Source organism: Siphateles boraxobius, unplaced genomic scaffold (assembly GCF_051911475.1).
Source record: "Siphateles boraxobius isolate OS27281-9 unplaced genomic scaffold, OSU_SipBor_1 35, whole genome shotgun sequence".
Classification (NCBI taxonomy): domain Eukaryota; kingdom Metazoa; phylum Chordata; class Actinopteri; order Cypriniformes; family Leuciscidae; genus Siphateles; species Siphateles boraxobius.
The window spans coordinates 8,782,758-8,800,680 of NW_027508975.1; the positions used below are offsets into that span (position 1 = coordinate 8,782,758).

A 17,923-nucleotide genomic window follows, 5' to 3' on the forward strand; every position below is an offset into this window, starting at 1 on the left:
AATTATGGTAATATTTTAAAGGTTTATATTAAGATCTGAGGGAACGTTTTGCGGAAAATTACATTCATACGTCACCAGGAAATCTTTTTTAAGAAGCCAAACGGAGGAGATCTAGTCTGCTGGCAAAGAACGCGACCGAGCGCGTAATTAAACCAGAACCAACAGTGGCTTGACTTTCAGAAATGGCGAGAACTGAGGGATTTGAAAGCGTCGCAGAGATGACGTTTTTATTTGGCTACTCAAGTAAAGAAGGTATTTTATTTAACAGATGAATTGTCATATGTAGCTCTCTAACAGAGTTAATTGTGAAGCATTATAGGTCTATTGACTGTGAAGGGTCATATTATTATGGTTTTAGCGCTGTGTGCTGGAATTTATTTTCAAGGAAGTAATGTTAGGCTACCTATTCATGATTAAAGCTACAGTCACGTCTTCAGCTAGTCAGCCTAAGATCCTTTCCATCTCCACTGGTTATTTCTCTTACGCCCAATAGTGAGTGTTTTATGAGCAATAGGACAAAGAACCATATTCATGATCCACACATTTGACAGGGCCGAAGCACAACCAAAACAATGTTCTTCTTAAAAATACATGATGTTTAGTTTTTTAACCGCTAGAGGTCCAGGAGTTACATAGTGGACCTTTAAAGAAAGGCAGTTATTTTTTTTAATTATTTGATTGTTTTTATATTATAATTTGTTTCTAATCTAACAATAGCATGCGCTCATTTGTTGGTTTTCACTAGATTGTATTGCATCCTGAATGATGCAGTCTCCCGTCATGTGTATGACTGACCTCTGCCTGTTTCTCATTTCATTTTGGATCTGTGCCACATTAATCCTTTTCCATTGATCTGTTCTTCAATTTGTTGATTTATTTGATACAATAATACAGTAAAATAGGCTATTATAAAATATCGTTACAATTACTCCAGTCTTAGTGTCGCATGATCCTTCAAAAATCATTATAATATGATGACTTGCAGCTAAAAACAACAACAAATATTTCAGATTATTATCACTGTTTTAAACATTTGTGCATCTTAATATTTTCATGGAAACTGATACTTTGTTATCAAAATTCTTTGATGAGTAGAAAGTTCAAAAGAACAGGATTTATTTGAGGGATTTTTTGTAACATTATACATGTCTTTACTGTTACTTTTGAGCAATTTAAAGTTTGAATTAAAGTATTATTTTCCTTAAAAAAATTTAATGACCCCAAAGATTTGAATGGTAGTGTAGTAATTTAAGTAAAAGAAAAAAAAAGCTTGTACAACTAAAACAAATATATAGAAACACTACAAATTAATAAACAAACACAACAAAACTTTATACCCTAGACTATATGCTAAAGAAAAAATATACACTTTAGGGATAATAAAAAAAATAAAAAAAATAAACATTGTAAAATTTGAAGATATTTGTTCATGGCAGAGCGAGTACTGTGAAAGCCATAGAAAGCTCCCCATTTCAAGTGAACCAGTGAACCTTTCACTCTTTGTACAGCCACCATGTTGATTTGTATCTGTTCAACTTTCTTACGTTGGCTGAGAGCTGTAAATCCCCTGATGCAGTTTTGAAGCTGCCGCCCACAGAGGCTTAGCAGACACACACACACACACACACACACACACACACACACACACACACACACACACACACACACACACACACACACACACACACACACACACACACACACACACACACACACACACACACACACACACACACACACACACACACACACACACACAGTCTCACTGGTATGGGCCATCTGCTCTCCTCCTCTGTCACGTAGTGCATGCCCTGTCCTCATCAACACCGAATCCCTTCATATAATCTCACAGGAGATTATCAACACTTTTGTAAACTAGAGGCGGAATAAGTCTGTATCCGAAGACATGTTTGCTCCAGTTTTTACTTGCGTTCTCATATCCATGTTCATCGCCTGTCACTATAGGGATGGTTTTGTCACTATAAACGGTTTAAATGTATGTCGATCACAAATGAAAAAAAGAAGTGAGATCCAGTTATGTCATCTGTGGAGTTTCATAACATATCTCAATAAACATATCTCAAACTGTGCTCGGATTTGCCAACATGCCAAAGTCTGCAGTCAAGTCAGAGTTTGTACTAGCCTATATATCATATTCATATTCATGTTGGAGCAAGTTTATTTTTTTTTTATTATTGAATGTTATATAATACTGTAAAAATAGTAGCTAATATTATGAAATATTATTACAATTTCAAATAATTGTTGTCTATTTGAATGTATTTTTGCCTGAAGTTATTCTAATATTCTGATTATAAACATTATAATTATCATTGTTGAAAACAGTTGTGCTGCTTAATATTTTTTCACAGGATTCGTGAATAGAAAGTTCAAATGGGCCATTTATTTTTAAACAAAAATCTAGGCCTATTTTTTTATTAATGTTTGAAATGTTATAAATGTAATACAGCCTATTATTTACAGTATGTGTTGGTCAAAACCCTTTACATTTTTACTGTTTCATAAATTATTTTGTTTATTTACTTTACTGTTTAAATTTAGCTGAAAAACCTATAATACGTTCCACTGTGACAACCTGCCCCATGTAGAATGACAATATTGTTGTCACAAAAGGTCAAAATATGCATAACTGTTTCTTCCTAAATGTTTTACATCCTCTTTCTTACACAACACAAAAATAAACCCAAATTTTGGCTTCCCCGTGTCTGCATGTAAGTCTGGAACAGGGAATTGCACTAGAGGGCCCCTGACGTCACACCAAATCCCCCTCTGGTCACGTGGTGAAGAGATGAGCTGGATTAATGCAGCGGTAGGGAACAAACAGGACGGGACGGGAAACGGAAACAACACAGAATTTAACTGCGACGGTGAGCTATAGCAGTAAAAAAAGAAAATATCATCGAATTATATAAAACAAATCTATAATATAAGCTAAAGACACATGCACTAGGCGTGCAGTTTTTGGACGGAAAGATGATGATTTCTCCGTGGGACAGATGGTACACGACCAGCTGCTGCCTGTGTTGTCATGTACGGACGGGCACCATTATCCTGGGCATCTGGTATATGGTGAGTCAAGACAACTCTTATTTAAAATAACATATAGTTTTTTTTATAATATACAATCAGCATAAACTATTTTTGAATATTTTTAGTAAATTATAAATATTTGCAGAATTCTACTTGGATGCCTTTTCTAAAATGATTAAAAGTGGTCGTTTAAAATATTGTGTTACTTATGTATCTAAACAGCATTTTTGTGCATGCCAAATCCTTGTTGTTCAAAATTCTGCTCGCACATTTATGATTCATAATGTCACTGTGCCGATGGACGCTAGATAAAGCAACACCACTGACAGAATATATATATATATATATATATATATATATATATATATATATATATATATATATATATATAATATGAAAGAGAAATTCTGAGAAGAATGAAATAATTTAACTACTAAATGATTGTTTAACAACGTGTAATTACTCCCATGATATCGTGTTTCCTCCCTCCTAGTTGAGACTTGTTTTAGAAACTAGAGCTCCTTTGCATATTATAAATAGAAAAAGAATCCATGATCTTATGCTTGAAACTGTAACTAAAGAAAGTTGTCTTATCGAACTGTGTCCAAAGACCTAAATATGAGATACTAATAAACAGTGGAATGTTCTGGTCACCGACATTTTTTTCTGCATTGCAAGGAACAACAGAATTCATTAACCTAAAAACTACAGTGACGTTTATTGACACAGACAGGAAAATGCTTCCACAGACAAAACATTATCAGAGACAATGAGTGAGGAATGAGGATAAAGGAAATGTGTGTCACAGAGTAATAACATTTTCAATATAAATGTCCTTCATGTAGAGCTAATAGCATAATATGATTGATTGGTCTGTTGTTTGGTCTGCAAAGTCAAACAGCACTATATATATATATGAATTAATTAAAACTTGAATATATATGTATTATATTCTAATGTTATAATATTATGTATATATATCTTATTATATTATAATGTTATTATATATCATATATATATATATATATATATATATATATATATATATATATATATATATATTATACATGGATATTAAAATATCCAAATGCCTAATAATAAACTAAACAATAAACTTTGTTCTGAGAGTGTTAAATGACATTTATTTGGCAACTGATACGGGTAGCTCTGTGGTCCTCGTTCTTTTAGATCTATCATCTGCTTTTGACACTGTTAACCATTCGGTTTTAATTGATAGACTGAAATCTTGGGTGGGTCTTTCTGGTACAGTTCTAAAATGGTTCCAGTCATTTTTATCTGACAGGAAATTTGTGGTTAGGACAGGAGAATTTTTATCTTCTACTGCTCCTCTCCCATGTGGCCTTCCTCAAGGCTCGATTTTGGCCCCCTCTCTATTTTCATTATATATGCTGCCTCTGGGATCTATTTTTAGAAAACATGGAGTGTCGTATCATTTTTACGCCGATGATACCCAAATCTATTTGCCTTTCAGAAAAAATGATCGATTGGCCATGACTGCTCTTTCCTCTTGTCTAGATGAGGTTAAATCCTGGTTATCTCTAAATTTTTTATCCTTAAATAAGGAGAAAACCGAAGTAATTGTTTTTGGCCCTTCTGAAATTACGAAATCACTTAACATGGATTTGGGGTCACTATCGACTTTTAGGTCCTCGCAGGCACGGAATCTGGGTGTTATCCTGGATGACTCTTTAAAATTTGATAAACAGATTTCTTCAGTAGTTGGGTCCAGTTTTCACCAGCTCCGTCTACTTGCAAAAATTAAACATTTCCTTACTGATAAGACTTTGGAGATGGCAGTGCATGCATTTATCACGTCACGTCTTGACTATTGCAATTCGTTATACTGTGGCATTTCTAAGGCCCAAATTGCCCGTCTTCAGTTAGTTCAAAATGCTGCCTCAAGATTTCTGTTGAAAAAGAAGAAAAGGGATCACGCCACTCCACTTTTAAAGGCCCTTCATTGGTTGCCAGTGCAATTTAGAATACATTTTAAAATTCTTCTATTTGTTTTTAAATCATTGCACTTTCAGTCACCTGGCTACCTATCTGACCTGCTGCATCAGTATATCCCCTCAAGAAGTTTAAGATCTGGAGAACAGAATCTTATTTTAATTCCACATTCGAGACTTAAACGCAGAGGTGACCGTGCCTTTTCGGTAATCGGTCCGCGCCTCTGGAACGACTTACCAGTGGAAATTCGACTGGCTCCGAGTTTGACCATTTTTAAGTCTCTTTTAAAAACTCATTTGTTCTCTTTGGCATATTAGGATTGTAGTATTGCCTAATATGGAAACCTTGTTGGACCAGAAACTGTATGCCTTATTGTGGATTGTGCTCATTTAATGTTATTTTGTTCTGTTCTTTTGTTGTGAAGCACTTTGGTCAGTCTGCGACTGTTTTAAATGTGCTATATAAATAAAGTAAACTTGAAACTTGAAACTTGTTAATCAGAATACTTGTATTTAATCTGAGCAATTTATTTCAAAACTCAATTTACTCTTTAAAACATAAGATTCCTGTTTTCTGCTGATCTGAATTTTTTCTGCTGATCCGATAAACAAATTTATCTAAACATCTATACTGTAAAAAAAAAAAATTGTCTCTCTCTATATATACATATATGTGTGTTCTCTGTCCTTTTCAGCTCATCAATGCAGTGGTTTTGTTAATCCTGTTGTCGGCTCTCAATGACCCAGTCCAGTACCACTACCACCTCACCAGCTCCGAACTCGGCACGGATTTGGACGTCATGGACGATGCAAGTACGTTTGAGACATTTAATCTCCCATAGTTATTCAATTCCATTATGAACAAACAGATCAGCATCAACTTTTTAATTTCAGCAAGAACTCAAAGACAGCTATCGTATTTCCTGGTGGTATCAGCACTGCTATAGATTCTGGCTCTGGTGACTGATTAAAACTGACTCTCATCAGCAGGATTCAAACTATGATTCCCTGTAATTGGTTTGGGCTGCTTTGCATCTGGCCTCTGTTATATGAAGCCTGTTTTGTAATAGGCGCTGAAGTAGACAGAGTGTACGGTTGAGTGTACTTTAACATATGGAGGGGATTATGTGGAGGGAGCTATTTCAAAGACCAGCACCAGTGCTCTCAATTTACTTACAGTACTGAGAGCTCAAGCATCTCAAAATAATTTTATAGTTAACAGTGTCTCATTCAGAAGTGTCAGAGATTAGAAAAACTGTAATATTAGCCATTGACGTAGTTATCGTGCGACTCAGTTGCTCAGCTACTCAGTCGTGCGACTCAGAAGAAAGTTTGTGTTCGTCATCAACAAAGAAAGAACGAAAAATGTCTGCAAACTGGAATGAAGCAGAGGCCAGGGAGCTCCTCACTATCCGCACTGAAGCTGAGATCGTTCGACGCGTACGTTACACGTCACATCCTGACGTCACGTCTATTTACGGGATGTGTGTGAATGCACTCACAGATTCCGGAAAATCACTGGCAGTGTGAATGAACCAAAATCAAACGACCCTGGGACAAATCCCGGGACACATTATCCGTGTATTTTCCAGAATCTCTGTGTGAAAGGGGCTTATGAAACCCCTCCTTCCAAAAAGCGCACTGTGCTCTGATTGGTCAACAACTTCAAGTGTGTTTCGTAAATGTCACTTCCCTTACCATTAACCGCGAGTTTCAACAAACTACTAATGCAACTCAACCAGGCCTTACCCCTCTTTTGCGTATGCCTTAGGCAGGAATTATTTAAATGAGGAATATTATGACATGTTCATTCCTGGGAGAAAACTCAAGATTATAATCGAGGCGTTTCAGAGAGTTCAGAAACAGTGTGCACTGATATAGAGAATAACTCCCTTTGGAGTGGACTTTGTGCTATGTAACTTTGCAGACCCTTTTCATGCTCAAACAGCAACATTACACACTAAAGAAAGTTGAAAATGTAAAAAAGTGTAATAGGTCCTCTTTTAATGTTCAATGATAATATAAGAAATCTGCCTGTTGCCAGTGTGTTCAAACAGTCTCCCTTCTAGAAACTAGAGAAGTTATTTTACTTGTTTTCCTCCACTATGTGTTTACTAGGCTGTATTATTATCATCCGTAAAACTTATATTTCTCAAAAAAATGAGATCTGCTTGTGTTTTGGAGAGAATGAGTGTCTGGTGTGTGTTTTGGCTAATTCAGTGCTATAGATAGTTGGTCAGGTAGCTAGTTCATGCGTGCCTGTAATGTCTTGAGAGCACTAGGCTGAACTACTAAAATTTTAACTCAGACAGGCAATGTGACTGGCTCATATATCAGTCTCTAGCCTTTTCTGATAAATTAGTAAGTTTGTTCATATATTAATCATTTAGAATGTCAGCATGAGCATTCATGGTCAGAGTGGTTTACCAACAGGTTATTGAAATGATGTATAATTATCATTTTAATTTATAAAATTCATCACAATTTTCATAGATATATTTCAGTGTATTTCCATAAAAATTTCAACGCATAAATAACATTAATTACAATTTACATAGATCTATTTCAGTGCATTTCATTGAAATTTCAATGCATATTATTTCACTATAAAAATTCACTGTAATTCAGTTCAGTCTGATTTGTATTTTATTTGGTTTACCTGACTAAATCTACATTTGAGTTAATGTCGATTCGAGTTAATTTTTGATTAGATATAAATCATTTTGAGTTAAATGTTTATTAGATATACATCATTTTGAGTTTATTTTTGATTAGATATATCTTTATATCTATTCTCTTATTAAAAGATCAATCTAGAGATTTTTAGGAATATATTATTTGATTTCAGATTGAAATTGAAAAATCTTTCTTCCTATATCTTTACCCAATCCTAGATGGTAAATATTGGCAGTTAAACTCGATATTCATTGTGCAGATCTGATGTCGTTTGTCTTTCCTCCACAGACATGTGTATCGCTGCTGCAATCTCATTGCTGATGATTATGATTTGTGGAATGGCAACCTATGGTGCATATAAGGTTTGACTATTTACTTATTAAAGTTCTTCCATCATTTACTCACCATTATGTTATTCCAAACCGATAAGACTTTCTTTCCTGCATTGAATACAAACATTAGGGTGAGTAAATGAGATTTAAGGATCATTTGAAGCTCATTCTCATTCTCTAAATTGGTTTGTGCCGAGTAGTAAAATGATTTCTTTTTTTTTCTATTTTTCAGCAACATGCTGCATGGATCATTCCTTTCTTCTGCTACCAGATCTTTGACTTTGCTCTTAACACACTGGTAGCAATAAGTGTTGTTGTTTACCCCAACACTATACAGGACTATCTTCAGCAGTTGGTAAGGATCTCATGACTTTGAGTTTTTGATATTGCAAATTATCATTCTGTCAGTGACTCGATGTGTCATTATGTTTTAACAGCCTGGGACCTTTCCATACAAAGAAGACTTGATGTCCACAAACAACATGTGCCTAGTATTAGCAGTGCTTCTCTTTGTTGGATGCATCTTAGCCTTTAAGGTAATGCGAAACAACTGTACTTTACCTTCCCTTCGTTGTGATCTGCCAGTTCATTTTTGGTTCACCATAGCCAATGCCGCGGGGACTAGTGGTGCTGAGGACAGCTGTTTCAATACATTGGAATTTAAGATGACATGACTTTAAATAACTTTTTGTTTTTCAACGTTTTTTTAAGAACACCTTCTACTTTTATAAAATTACTCTAAATATTAGTTCATTTTTATATTGAATATGGTTTTATGACTTTAAAGGTGCTCTAAGCGTGTTTTTTAGGCCTTTTTTTTTTTGTCACACAGTAAACATCTCCTCGCTATCCGCTAGCACTAGCTACCTGTCCCCTGAACACACTGTAAAAAAATGTGGTCTCTGCAGACACCCCATGCTCCACAAAAAGCAACAAAAACAAACTGGGCTAACCCGTACCACAAAAAATAACAAACTGTTCCAGCCAATAACCGACAAGAAGGATTTGGGGGTGGGGTTTGGGGGGTTAGTGCGCGGATGAGGAGGGAGGGTCTAGCTAACCTCCGTTTCGTTTGACAATACTTCAAACATCAACATGAAGTGACGTCTTCCAAAATCGCTTAGAGCACCTTTAAAAGAAATGAATATATCATAAGGCAAAAGCCGATCTCGCATGGAGTGAGTGTCGTGACACTGGTTGAGGACCAGCATCTCTGAACTGATTGGGCATTAGGGGCTGTTCACACAGAACGTGTTTTTCCATTCCCCTCCGCTACTTTTCAAATCGTTTTCAGTGTGAACTCACTAGCTGTGTTTAACTTTTGCGCTCGCGTCCCGCGCATGACACAGCATTCTCAAAACGCAGCACTCAAGTTAAAATAAGTTCAACTAAAACGTGCCTCGAGACCTTGCGTTTTCCCCCCGTTCCACTGCGCGCGTTTGCCGTCTTGCACCCTTTATAAAATATGTTCCCGCGGCTATGACTATAGCCAGATGTGGTGCACTGTAAGATGACTAGTGAACCTGACTGCTTCTGAAGCCTGACTTTTCCAGAAGACTTCAGCTGTGATACAAATCGCTTTTTGACAGGCTGCGCGCATTAGAGAGAGGCAGATTACTCTTCTGGGATAAACACAGTGTGCTAAAATTAAGCTCTTAGCTTGCCTCCCCATGCTGTTGTATGCATGACCGTGTAATAGGTTGTTTATTGCATTATGATCTGTACAAATCAATCTGAATTAACATTATTGTAAATTCGACCAAAGTTTTAATTTCTTTAAAGGTTAAAGCAGATATACGGTCTGTAGTTTTTAGATTATTAGGCATTGTATTAATTTAGCAATTCCTCAAATATAACAACAAATAGCTGAGGTCATGATTAAAATTGGGGGAAAAGTGAAAAAAGAAAGCAAGGTGACCAGTTTTTACACATTAAATATAGGGAAAAAATCGTGATGTTTATGTTATTTGTCCCATATGTTCTCTTTATATATATTTTTACCTTCTGGAAGTTAAATAATGTAGATGAGGCACTGTATCTGTGGCTCATTATTTTTATTGCTAAGCCATATGCCCATGATTTATGATGGTGTTTTATTTAACATCAACGGCTGTTCTTTCTCTTTAGGCTTACCTTATTGCCTGTGTCTGGAACTGCTACAGATACGTCAGTGGAAGAAGCACTACAGAGGTCCTGGTTTATGTCACCACAAATGACACTACAGTAAGTCAAGGGTTTATTTGAACGTACACTGTTTAATGGAGTCTTGTTTCTTTACATTCATATTTTCATAATGAACACACATTGACTGTTATAATAGCGTTCAAAAGTTCGGGGTTTGTAACTAAATTATATTCAGCAAAGATGCATGAAATTGATCAAAAGTGGCAGTAAATACTTTTACAGTGTTATAAAAGATATCTATTTTCAAATAAATGCTGTTCTTTTGAACTTTCTATTCAAGAATACTGAGAAAAAAAGCGTTTCATGGTTTCCACAAAAATAGTAAGAAACACAACTGTATTCAACATTATTAATAATAAAAGACTGGGGAAATGGCTCCAATACTAAATTGCATTTTAGAATATATTCAAATAGAAATTTATTTTATTTTAAAAGCTATTTTAAATTGAAATTATATTTCACAGTTTTACCATTTTTACTGTATTTTTAATCAGATAAATACAGCATACAAGACTTTCCAAAAATATAAAAAAATCTTACAACCCAAAACTTTTGTAGTGATAGCGTGATTAGGAATGGGAATCCCAAGGAGTTTAATTATTCAGTTTCAGATTTTGATTCCATTTTAAAAAATCCAATTCCTTAGTAATATGAGGAGGCCCCAAATAATTCATCCTAGCTTTATTATTACCATATATAACTATATGAGGTTTATATTTTTATAAACAAAATACTGGATGAAAACAATGTTATTTTGGTAACATCTAAATTACATTCAAATCAAAAGAGAAATTTAATTACAAAATAATTCTCTTCTGAATGTGTATATTTAACATTTGTTTCCATTCGGATTCAGGTTGGAAAAAAATAATTAAAAACTAAAACTGTAATCAAAATAAATTAAAACTAAATAGCAATATTTTTTAAAAAATGAACTAATAAAAGGACAAAAGCACATAACAAAATTGCTAATTAACATGAACTTTTGAAGCTAATTCAAAATATTAATAAAACTATGACAACACTCAAGTAATTTGTTCACAAATTATGCTACACTAGTCATACTGCATATTAGTCAGCAAAAAATATATAAATGGTCATGGACCATTAATAAATAAAATCATCCAGTTCTCAGTTCCTGATCCTACAAGTAATTTAGTCATAAGAAACAGTCACGTGGCCTGCTCTAGTTTATCTATGCACAGCCATAGGGGATGTTCTGATGTGCATCCTAGCAGGATCATGAATGATGACGCTCTCCTCATGCCCTCAGTATTGTTGACTCAGTGTTTATGGAGGGCATTAGAGAGGGCACTGTGCTGTGCTTCTAATCCAGTACTGTCTGCCAGAAGAAATCCTGTCTTACTGCCTCTGTCTATCTGTCCTGCTGCTCTGTTGACCCTCACAGCCCTCCAGTCACTGACAACTCACATAAACGCAGAGTTACATTTAATGCATTTGACGGATGCTTTTATCTAAAATGACTTTCAGTGCATTCAAGATATAGGTTTTATCTGTATCTATGTATGTAATTAAGTATAAAAGTATTAGTATTTTTTTGAGTGGGTGAGGATCGGACTAATTGGATTGCCCGGGTCACTCAGCTGAATTCCACAGATGACCTTCCAGCATAATGAGTGTCAGATGTTTTAAAAAGAGACAGGAAGAATAGAAATAACAGGCCATTGAGAAGCATAGGGCTTTTTCACTATTCAGCTGCGGGCTGTTACATAACTGTCCACACTTGTTTGGTTCATTTGAAATCCGCTCGGTTGACGCATTCCAGCCATCCTGACAAGTTGCAAACGCGATCCCCTCAGGGCATTAATTAGCTCATATTTTCATACCAGTACCTAAACAAAGAATGTGGTTTTGGTTGGTCTTTCTATATTGGGAGGATGAACTATTCTCTGCAGTGACGGATAGCATTTAAATTTAAGGTGAATGAGACCCTCTTATCCAGAGTGGCTTGAAAATGCTTTAATGTGTGACACGGCCTTGGTTTACAAATGAATAGCAAAGCAACAGCAGACACGGTAGAGAGAAAACAGGAAATTATGAAGAGATAATTGTTTTAGTTCAGTTGTGACCATGCTGTACTAATTTGTTCTCTTGTTTTAATTTAGTTTAATCATGATTTAATGGAAACAAATTAAGTCGTGGGGAAAATATTCTCCATCTGTTACCTTGTTACCCAAATGTGCAGGGCTCTGTACAATTGACCTACTACATTTGCCAAAATATGTATTCCACAATGCAATGCTCTCAAGTACCTATCCAATATGACAAAATAAACCAGGAATAATATCAGACATGAGATCTTGAACATCTTTCTTGACTCATTATGCAAGTTGATTTGATGTTTTATTCCACAAATTGAGTTTTATTCCTAACATTTAATTTCCAAGATGAAATACGATAGTTATATGACAAATCAACTTACAGATGTTTTAGAGAATTTGGAGTTGTATGACAAATTTCAATCAGGTTTTAGGAAGAGACACTCTACTGAGACCGCCTTGGTGAGAGTCTGTAATGACCTTCATACGGCCTCGGACCCAGGTCTATGTTCAGTGTTGGTACTTCTAGACCTGAGTTCTGCCTTCGATACTGTGGACCACCATATCATGATTAGGAGATTACGTGAATGTGTGGGCATATCGGGAGTGGCCTTAGATTGGTTTACCTCATATCTTTCTGATAGAGGTTTTAATGTCTATATTGATGATTCCCACTCTGTATCATCACCCCTGTTTTGTGGTTTTCCACAGGGTTCAGTGTTGGGCCCAATATTGTTTATTTTATACTTGTTGCCTCTGGGTCAGATCATTAGTGATTTTAACATTTCTTATCACTTCTACGCAGATGACATTCAGCTTCATTTTACTTTCAGGCAAAATGAGTCATCCAAACTTACAATACTCTTAGACTGTATAGACGCCATAAACAGCTGGATGGCTGAAAGTTTTCTGCAGCTGAATCCAGATAAGACGGAGGTTTTAATTGTAGCGGCAGACAGCGCTATTCCTCTGATAATGCAGAACATTGGACCTTTGTCATCTGCGGTCCGGACTAGTTTAAGGAACCTTGGGGTAACATTTGATAAATCCCTATCCTTTGAAACCCACATCAAATCGCTGACCAAATCCTGTTTTTTCCACTTACGTAATTTATGTAAATTGAGGTCTGTGGTCTCTCACTCAGAACTGGAGATGCACATTCATGCCTTCATTTCCTACCGTATTGATTATTGTAACTCACTTTTCTCTTCACTTAACATATCTGTTCTTCATAGATTGCAATCCATTCAAAATTCAGCTGCTAGGTTACTTACTCGATCAAATAGGCGCACCCATATCTCCCCGATACTCTGCTCCCTTCACTGGCTTCCTGTAATTTACAGGATCCAATTCAAATTACTAACCATAACCAATAGGGCTTTACATGGTCAGGCCCCTGCTTATCTTGCTGACATAATTCATTTTCATACCCCTCTCCGGTCTCTCAGGTCTAATAATCAAAATCTGCTATCTACGCCACGCACTCGTTTAAAGACATGTGGGGATAGAGCCTTTGCCGCAATGGCACCCAGATTATGGAATGCTTTGCCAACCAGTATTAGGTTTGCTGAGAATGTGGACAGTTTTAGGGGACAAGTGAAGACTCATTTGTTCAGGTTAGCTTTTGGGTAATCTCTGTACTTTATATATTGATAATTTTATCTGTTTTATTTTTATTTTTATATCCATTTTTGTCTATTGTAAAGCGCTTTGTGACTTAGTCTGTGAAAGGCGCTGTATAAATAAATTGTACTTACTTACTTACAAATGTATAGCTTACTACTCTTTAAAACTTTTTATTTTGCCTAATGGGCTGTTATTATTTGAGCAGTTTATAGTATAAAACAACACAGTATTCATTTAGCAGCAAGCTAATATTCATAGCAAACATTGCTAACGTGTCTTTAGCATGTGTGCTAACTTCTACAGCATTGTTTTTTTTGTGTGTGTGTCATGATTCGTCTAAGAATACAGCATACAGAAGAAATGGGGAAACGTGTTATATAAGTAAAGCATTTACTAATTTGTTCCTGCGTTAATTTCAGGTACTACTTCCACCCTACGAAGAGGCGATCGCCATTCCACCGAAGGATCCCCCTCCCCAGTATGTTTCGGCTTGAGAATCGCACCACTTTCTTACTACGCTGCCCCCAAACCTTCTCCAAAGAAACAATCTCTTGTCACAATAGCCCATTCCGTTGCCCCGGTCTCCTGTTTGCCTCTGTGTGACGTAAGTCTCCTCTCTGGAGGCAGCAGTATGACTTTGAGACGCCCTTCCCTCGACAAGGCTACCCAGCTGTCCTGGCAACCCAATGCTGTGTGTCAGCTCCAATCTGATTTGCACTTTCGGCGATTATGTGTGGCCCTGGCCTTTTTAATACTGTGAACTTCTCAGTAGTGTTGTCGTCTACTGATATACCTGAGATTTGAATACAGCGTGCATGATAAACACGGGAGTTAAGTTAGAGCACTTTTCAAATGGGAATTACATAGAAATGACTGAATGTAAGAAGCCGGCATTTTCACTTTAATTTCGTTGTACTGTACGAAATGAAAGAAATTTTGACTCTGGTTCAGAATATAACTAAATTAGTTGTAAAAAAAAATAAGTAATAAGCAATGCTACACAATTTTATCTAACAAAGTGAAATCTTTCAAGTCTTCCTTTATACACAATGCAATAATTTGTTAATTTAGTCTTTTTTTAACAAATCTATTGCTAATCTTTACTTAGATGTCGCAAGGACCAGTTGTTCCTTCTGTGAACAGTTACAAAGCTGTATACACTTAATATACGTGATGACTCTGATTTAGATGAGAAGTCAAGTAGATTTGAAACATTTTAATGATTCTGTTGACTGTTTCATGTATCGTGGGGGATCTGACTTCTACGGAGCCCCTAAATTTGCGTTCGCTTGGAAAATGTTTGATCTCCAAAAAAAAATTGCGTTCGCTTGAAAAATATTTGTGATCTCCAAAAAATGTTTGTGTTCGCTTGCAAAATGTTTGCAATCTCACAAGGAACTTTGCATTCGCTTGCAAAATGTTTGCAAACTCAACAAAAAAATTGCTCACTTGCAAATTGTTCCCCCCAAAATTTTTGCATTCGGTTGCAAAATGTTTGCCTTCCCCCTTAAAATTTTGCATCCGCTTGGAAAATGTTTGCGATCTCCCGAGAAACTTTGCCTTCAATTGCAAAATGGTTGCGATCTCCAAAAAAAATGTGCTTTCGCTTGCAAAACTTTTGCGTTCTCAAACTTTGCTAAAATTGAGAAACTCAGGGGACCGCAAAGGTTTTGCAAATGAACGCAAAGTTTCTTGGGGGAACGCAAAGCTCCTGCGAGAGAACGCAAAAGCATTGAAATATGTACCTTTGTCTGTACACATCAGATTAAAGGACTTGTTTAAAAGGAAAAAAAGAAAAAATCTGGGTTAAGGTGCGGCCACATTTACTGTTTCAATAGGAATCCACACGACTGTAATGGTGAAAAGATTTTCCTTCGCAGATTTCGCAACAGATTTAAATTGGTAATGCGAATTTGCTGTGTTGATGAACAGAAAGTTACTTGGTTTCAAAGCGACTTCTGTGTGAGCTGTGTTTTATGCATCGCTACACTATTTGACAATAGTCAATTGACCTTTTGCTCAAAAAATGTCAGTAATGTGGCCACATGTTTACAGTGAGGCACTTATAATGGAAGTGAATTGGGCCATCCGTAAATGTTAAAAATACTATTTCAATAGTACACCTAAATGATGTGTGTTAATATGATTTTAGTGTGGAAAAAATGTGATTATATCCTTTGCCATGACATGTAAGTGCTTTCATAAAATTAGAAGCTTCACATTTCTGCTTTAAAATCTCCAAAAAATTGCCCCATTCACTTCCATTGTAAGTGCCTTGATTTTTTTTTTCCTTTTTTTGTGATAATCAACAATATGCCACAAATGTTGTCGATTGATATAACTTTCATTGAACCAGGACAGTACTCAAATGGATAAACGAGAATTATGTGTAAGGAAATAATTTTTGTCATTTGTTGAAGTTACATACTCCTGTTTAGAGAAGTAGTATAACTTTTTATGTCATTATCACTAGGTTACAATCTGTGGCTGCAGACTGCAATCTTTTTGCACATATGAATATTATTTATTCATGTTATTGTCTGTGAATGGTGTTAATCAGTAATTGTGACAAATTAAAAGTAAATTACGTTACTGCCGAGTCGTGCCGACAGTAGATTAGCACCTAGCTCAGTTTAAGTACCATGGCATCTCCCCCAGTCATCTCCAAGCTTCTGTTAATGGGAACATTTTTCATTTTTATATACAGTGGCTATGCAAGAGTAATTTGTAACATGTATCCATAGCTGGCAATGCCTAATTACTTACATTTAATCATTATGGTATCAATAGGTATAGAAGCATTAATGAACATATTAGATTGATAGATATAAACATTTCCTTTCATTGTTCTAAGCGTAGACTTTCATCTTCAATTCAGCATCTCAGATTCAGCTGCAAGAAAGCAATGTTTTTCGTGACTCAATTTTCAAAGTATTCTGTATATTTGGAATTCTGCTTTTGGTATTAAATGTGACCTGTACATTTTAATTGTCATGATATTCCTCATGAAAATGAAACGGTTATCAATGAATATCACAAAAATGAATTCTCAAAAACCCAGAATAATGTTTGTCAGTAGGTAGAATGGCTGAGAGTGTTTGTCTTTGTCTTGTTACACATCCTGTATTGGGTTGACACTGGCTTATGTCTTATTCATAAACAATAAAATATTACAGTGATGCGTCAATATGGCTGTGTATCTATTTATTATGCAGGTGTAAATAAAGAAGAAAGATAAATAAATTGTTAAAAAAAAAAAGTATACAGTGTTATTTATATTATTCATTATTAGTGACCAGTATTATTGGTTTAATAACGTTTACCTTTGCATGATCAGAGGAGAAAGATTCAACTTTTATTTTTGGATGAGTAGAACTATGTCAGGGGTTTAGCACTTACCGGTTTGTAAGAATTTACTATATATAGGCTACACTAAATCCACTGACCTATTTTTGATGGTTTCGAATCCAAGGATACTGTCCAGTGCTGCTTTAGAATAACACAGTCTTTTCCGAAGCACTGTTGAGATCTCATGTACATCACTCAGGTTCCCTATTTATCCTTTTCATTTTTCCAAGCTCACTGAACACGCTCATTACATTTATCTGTGTGGGTATTTAAGAATTAGACTTTAAAACTGACGACACGTGACTGCGGAAACTAGGGCAATCACTTTACAGAAGAGAGCTTCTGATGTTTACTCTGCTCAAGCGCTTTAGGCATGTCAGTTTCATTTTGGTCTGAAAATCCTTAGGAAAAAGTATGTCGTTGCAGCAGCACGTTAATGCCTCCGCCTCATCCTACAATATTGCCATTACGTAATAGAATGTCAAGGGCTGTATTCAGTCATTGGGAAATCCATTTAATATTTTGTATGCGTAGGCCTACATTTTATATGTGCCTGGAGTACAAAAACTGTCCTCATTTAATTGCTGATAAATTGGAAAATCACACACACTCCATAGATGGCAATAGCCATGGAAATGACAGACATCTCTGCACCATTAAGTTTAAAAATGTAGTT

General features: G+C 35.7%; 1 protein-coding gene across 1 annotated transcript; it reads left to right on the plus strand.

Moving 5' to 3' along the window:
• Window positions 1-90: 90 nt before the first annotated feature.
• laptm4b (lysosomal protein transmembrane 4 beta) lies at window positions 91-17,086 on the plus strand. The gene is made up of 8 exons (XM_077196249.1): window positions 91-252; window positions 2,738-3,090; window positions 5,717-5,834; window positions 7,986-8,059; window positions 8,262-8,384; window positions 8,467-8,565; window positions 10,157-10,252; window positions 14,319-17,086. The coding sequence occupies exons 2-8, from the start codon at window positions 2,995-2,997 to the stop codon at window positions 14,391-14,393; spliced, it is 681 nt and encodes a 226-aa protein (XP_077052364.1). The 5' UTR covers window positions 91-252; window positions 2,738-2,994; the 3' UTR covers window positions 14,394-17,086.
• Window positions 17,087-17,923: the final 837 nt, after the last annotated feature.

Excerpts from the sequence above, each read along its gene's own strand:
- laptm4b (XM_077196249.1), top strand. The coding sequence starts at position 2,995 with ATGATGATTTCTCCGTGGGACAGATGGTACACGACCAGCTGCTGCCTG. Across the intron at positions 5,835-7,985 it reads GGACGTCATGGACGATGCAA|ACATGTGTATCGCTGCTGCA; the intron begins GTACGTTTGAGA and ends TTTCCTCCACAG. Across the intron at positions 10,253-14,318 it reads TCACCACAAATGACACTACA|GTACTACTTCCACCCTACGA; the intron begins GTAAGTCAAGGG and ends CGTTAATTTCAG.